This window comes from Notolabrus celidotus, chromosome 6, assembly GCF_009762535.1.
Source record: "Notolabrus celidotus isolate fNotCel1 chromosome 6, fNotCel1.pri, whole genome shotgun sequence".
NCBI lineage: Eukaryota > Metazoa > Chordata > Actinopteri > Labriformes > Labridae > Notolabrus > Notolabrus celidotus.
Genome location: NC_048277.1, coordinates 39,073,868 through 39,079,867, shown reverse-complemented (window position 1 = coordinate 39,079,867; position 6,000 = coordinate 39,073,868). Strand labels below are relative to the sequence as shown.

Here is a 6,000-nt window from a genome sequence, read left to right as displayed (position 1 = left end):
GCTGCTGCTGCTGCTGCTGCTGCTGCTGCTGCTGCTGCTGCTGCTGCTCTGCACACACCTCCATCAAGCTTCTATACTTTCATCTGACATGACTGCCCTGCTTTCATCGTGTTGATCACTTTATTTTACTGTCATGTCTCTGTGAGATTATTCAGAACAATATAAATGTGTTCCAACCTGTCCATCATCTATCATGCTTGTGCAGAAATCTCTTTAAATACGACCACATGCTTCAAAAACATACAGATATGAATCTTTATCATCCAGCTTTGAAAATATGATTTATTCAAATGTTAAGTGAGTATGAGTAAATGTAATTAAATGACATCAGGATGTGTGGAAGTCCTTGAAAAGAATATACACATGTCTAAAACAACACTGTAAAAAAACACAGTATATTAATGTGAAATTTAGTATTGTTATAACTTTTATAACTGAATTAGTCGAGACAACCACAGAGCCCTGAAGTCCCAAACAAGCAAATGATTTTAATATTGTGCACTAAATGAAATATATAATCATGTTAATCAGAATCCTGACTCTAATTTAAAGATATTAAATTGTTGACACGAGCGTGTTATTACAAGTTAATATGTCGTGCACACAATATAAGAAAGTTAATTTTTGAGTCTCTGTAGAGAATAAATAACTGTTAAAATATCAGATAACATTTTGAGCTGTGTGTTCACTGTGTTAACTTTATCAAAGTGTCAAATATTAAGTTGGAGAAGCAGTTTTTATAAAAGTTTAATAAAGTCAAAATAAATGTATAATGACACTTTATTTTTGTTTCCATGTTCAGCCTGAAGTGTATATTTTTTATCAGAGATATTTAAGGTCTTGATTAATCTCCAGATCAGTTTACTTTAGATTTATTTTTAACACAACTCAAGGTTAAAAAAATAAATAAAATAAATGAACTGTCATGTTTAATATTTTATCATTTATTATAGATATACTTTTTTTAACCAGACATGTTTTTATCTATAACACTTTAAATTGTATTCAAAATTTGCATGAAACAGCCTCACACCATCTGTTTATTAATGTGCAATAATGACTCCATCCCTCTCTTCTGACATGTGCAACACTTCTTTCTTCCCTTCCTCTCCCTCCTGTAGATTGTTTTTAACTTGTTATAAGTCTGTGCCATTCTTCACTATATCACTGGTTTTGTAAATATATGTACATTTTCTTATATAGTTGTGTTTATATGTTTGTAAGATATGATTATTTTACTTCTTTAATTTTAATATCAAATAACTTTTGAATGAGTATTATTGTATATGCTCTTGTTTACTCTGCTGCTGCTGTAACACTTTGTCCCTGCTGTGGGACGAATAAAGGAATATCTTCTCCCTCTCTTATTAAGCAGCCCAAAATATTTTATCATTTATTAATTTTATTATTTTTAATCAGACTTGTTTTTAATTTTTTTAACACTTTAAATTGTATTTTTTAAAGTTCCCTAATAACAACATCCTCACCTTATTTAATTATAAGTGTTATTGATGAGTCATCACTCTGAGCTCATTAGGAGCCGGCTACGTCATAGCCGTGACGTTGAGTAGAGGCAGAAAGGGGCGGGGCTACACATCCAAAAATGCCGAACACCTTCTGTGAGGGGAACAGCTCGCGGAGCTCCAGACCTTCACCTTCAGGTTCTTCAGGGACCTCCACAGACTGGATACACATATACACACTTAGATATTTATATACATTATATACATATATATATATACACACATATATACCTTTATATAGATTTATAGATTTATATAAAGGGAACATCAGACTGTAACATGTGGGCTCGAGCGGTGGTGTTCGCGGCGCTGCTGTCCGCGCTGTGTCCGGCAGAGAGGACGGAAGCCGAGAGGGACCAGAGAGACGTTCAGGACCAACAGTACGGGAACTCCAACAGACTGGTGAGAGGAACTCTTTATATCTACCTGAGGGGGGAACTTATAGAGTCTGAGGGGGGAACTTATAGAGTCTGAGGAGGGGAACTTATAGAATCTGAGGAGGGGAACTTATAGAGTCTGAGGAGGGGAACTTATAGAGTCTGAGGAGGGGAACTTATAGAGTCTGAGGAGGGGAACTTATAGAGTCTGAGGAGGGGAACTTATAGAGTCTGAGGAGGGGAACTTATAGAGTCTGAGGAGGGGAACTTATAGAGTCTGAGGGGGGAACTTATAGAGTCTGAGGGGGGAACTTATAGAATCTGAGGAGGGGAACTTATAGAATCTGAGGAGGGGAACTTATAGAGTCTGAGGAGGGGAACTTATAGAATCTGAGGAGGGGAACTTATAGAGTCTGAGGGGGGGAACTTATAGAGTCTGAGGAGGGGAACTTATAGAGTCTGAGGAGGGAACTTATAGAGTCTGAGGGGGGAACTTATAGAGTCTGAGGAGGGGAACTTATAGAGTCTGAGGAGGGTAACTTATAGAGTCTGAGGAGGGGAACTTATAGAGTCTGAGGGGGGAACTTATAGAGTCTGAGGGGGGGAACTTATAGAGTCTGAGGAGGGGAACTTATAGAGTCTGAGGAGGGGAACTTATAGAGTCTGAGGAGGGGAACTTATAGAGTCTGAGGAGGGGAACTTATAGAGTCTGAGGAGGGAACTTATAGAGTCTGAGGAGGGGAACTTATAGAGTCTGAGGGGGGGAACTTATAGAGTCTGAGGAGGGGAACTTATAGAGTCTGAGGAGGGAACTTATAGAGTCTGAGGGGGGGAACTTATAGAGTCTGAGGGGGAACTTATAGAGTCTGAGGAGGGGAACTTATAGAGTCTGAGGAGGGGAACTTATAGAGTCTGAGGAGGGGAACTTATAGAGTCTGAGGAGGGGAACTTATAGAGTCTGAGGAGGGGAACTTATAGAGTCTGAGGAGGGGAACTTATAGAGTCTGAGGGGGGAACTTATAGAGTCTGAGGAGGGGAACTTATAGAGTCTGAGGGGGGAACTTATAGAGTCTGAGGGGGGAACTTATAGAGTCTGAGGAGGGGAACTTATAGAGTCTGAGGAGGGGAACTTATAGAGTCTGAGGAGGGGAACTTATAGAGTCTGAGGAGGGGAACTTATAGAGTATGAGGAGGGGAACTTATAGAGTCTGAGGAGGGAACTTATAGAGTCTGAGGAGGGGAACTTATAGAGTCTGAGGAGGGGAACTTATAGAGTCTGAGGGGGGAACTTATAGAGTCTGAGGAGGGGAACTTATAGAGTCTGAGGAGGGGAACTTATAGAGTCTGAGGGGGGAACTTATAGAGTCTGAGGAGGGGAACTTATAGAGTCTGAGGGGGGAACTTATAGAGTCTGAGGGGGGAACTTATAGAGTCTGAGGAGGGAACTTATAGAGTCTGAGGGGGGAACTTATAGAGTCTGAGGAGGGGAACTTATAGAGTCTGAGGGGGGAACTTATAGAGTCTGAGGGGGGAACTTATAGAGTCATAGGAGGGGAACTTATAGAGTCTGAGGGGGGAACTTATAGAGTCATAGGAGGGGAACTTATAGAGTCTGAGGGGGGGAACTTATAGAGTCTGAGGGGGGGGAACTTATAGAGTCTGAGGGGGGAACTTATAGAGTCTGAGGGGGGAACTTATAGAGTCTGAGGAGGGAACTTATAGAGTCTGAGGAGGGAACTTATAGAGTCTGAGGGGGGGAACTTATAGAGTCTGAGGAGGGAACTTATAGAGTCTGAGGATTTAACTAGAACTTTAATTTAAATGTGTCAGCTTCAGTCTTTCAGTCTTTTTTACTCACTGATTAAAATATTAGTTTTTCCATGACTCAGTTTCTTTCAATAAACCTGAAATTAAAAGTTAGAGCTACAGAAGCTGCCTTTAATTGATCTGTAACTATTTTAACATTTCTTTAAAAACAAAATTAAATATTCAGATTGTTTTCCTGGCTATGTTAGCAGTCCCTCTAATGTCTCATGCTTTTGTTTCTCAGTTTGTTTTATGCATTTAATAATAATAATAATAATAATAATAATAATTTAGTATTATTTATGTAGTTAAATATTTTTAAAAGTTTGAATGTATATAAACATATTTATTTAAAGCTCCACATAGTGAATATATCTTGGTTTGAGTTGTCCATCAGACAGATCTTCAGATTTTTTAAATACTTCTTAATATATATATTTTTTAAATTAATAATTGATTGAGGAAATACTCTGCAGATAAATTGATGTAAATATTGATTTGCTTGTCAGTTAATTAAAAATTATAATATCACTTTTATATATCAAATATAAATATATTCACCATCTGTGTCTAAATTAAATAAGGATTGGATAAATGATAAAATATGATTAAAAAACAATGTAATATTTCAGCCTCTCAGTGGCCACATTCAAACCTCTATCACTGTAAAGATATATAAATATTTTATAAATATGTTTTATAATACACCAACAAAACACGTTTAATCAAAACACTCATTTTTATATGTCCTGTAATTTGTTCACATATTTATTTTAATGTTTTAGTTTTTATATTAAAAGTATAAAATGTGAAACTATAAAACAATAACAAAAATACAAATATTTACAAATGACTGATTAAGTTAAAATTAAATTAAAACTAAGTTAAAGAAATAAAAAGTCTTCAGTTGCATCCTGCTGCGGACACACTGACTTCCTCTAAGCATAATATATCATTAACATATGTGTGTGTGTGTGTGTGTGTGTGTGTGTGTGTGGTGTGTGTGTGTGTGTGTGTGTGTGTGTGTGTGTGTGTGTGTGTGTGTGTGTTCGTGTGTGTGTGTGTGTGTGTGCAGCTCGGTGCTCTGCATGAAGTCCTGGAGAGGCTGCAGACTAAGAGGATAAACCCCTGGGAGAAGAAGTATGGACAGGTCCCCTCTGTGAGTGTGAGAGCTCTGTTACAGCCTGACTTATGATCACATTAATAACAGAGTTATTAATAAGTCTATAAACAGTGTATAATGAGTGTTGCTGAGTGATCCTTGTATCTGTGTATTCACTGTGTTGTTGTGTGTCCTCAGTATGATGGCTCTGTTACAGCCTGACTTATGAGCACATTAATAACAGAGTTATTAATAAGTCTATAAACAGTGTATAATGAGTGTTGCTGAGTGATCCTTGTATCTGTGTATTCACTGTGTTGTTGTGTGTCCTCAGTATGATGGCTCTGTTACAGCCTGACTTCTGAACACATTAATAACATCCTTATTAATAAGTCTGTATAAACAGTGTATGAGTGTTGCTGAGTGATCCTTGTATCTGTGTATTCACTGTGTTGTTGTTGTGTGTCCTCAGTATGATGGCTCTGTTACAGCCTGACTTATGAACACATTAATAACAGCCTTATTAATAAGTCTATAAACAGTGTATAATGAGTGTTGCTGAGTGATCCTTGTATCTGTGTATTCACTGTGTTGTTGTTGTGTGTCCTCAGTGCGACCTCGGGGAACACTGTGCGGTCAGGAAAGGATCTCGTATTGGGAAGATGTGCGACTGCCCCAGAGGAGCGTTCTGCAACTTCTTCCTGTTGAAGTGCTTATGAGCCAATCAGATCACACCAAGAGTTTATTTTAACATGTAGATTTTACAGACGTATATAAAGATGAATCTATGACCATGTGGATCAGAGGGACGTCTCTGTGTGAGGACGATCTGAGTCCAGGTGTCTCATTAAAGGTGTTCTGTGTCGCTTTTCCTACAGACTCCTCCGGCTCTTACTTTCATTCATTCATCATGTGTTAATGATTCTCCAGCATCAAGAACTCAGCTTCTTCTTCATGTTCTTAATGAGAACACTTCAGTGTCACAGGAATATAATCTCAAACAAACACTTTGATCCATATATATATATCTTAACAGTTCTTCCTTCATTAGAGTTTATAAGCTGTTCTCCTGAGGTGATATCTACATGAATACTTGCTGCAGTTCCACCTGTGTCCTGAAGGTGGTGCTACAACAACAAACTACAGCTGCTGCTGCTGCTGCTGCTGCTGCTACAGCTGCAGCAGCAGCTGT

At 38.2% G+C, this 6,000-nt stretch overlaps 1 protein-coding gene across 1 annotated transcript; it reads left to right on the top strand.

Annotated features, from left to right (window-relative positions):
- The first annotated feature begins 1,763 nt into the window (after positions 1 to 1,763).
- LOC117814637 (cocaine- and amphetamine-regulated transcript protein-like) lies at positions 1,764 to 5,681 on the top strand. Its single transcript, XM_034686092.1, has 3 exons — positions 1,764 to 1,925; positions 4,782 to 4,865; positions 5,420 to 5,681. The coding sequence occupies exons 1-3, from the start codon at positions 1,803 to 1,805 to the stop codon at positions 5,525 to 5,527; spliced, it is 315 nt and encodes a 104-aa protein (XP_034541983.1). The 5' UTR covers positions 1,764 to 1,802; the 3' UTR covers positions 5,528 to 5,681.
- Positions 5,682 to 6,000: the final 319 nt, after the last annotated feature.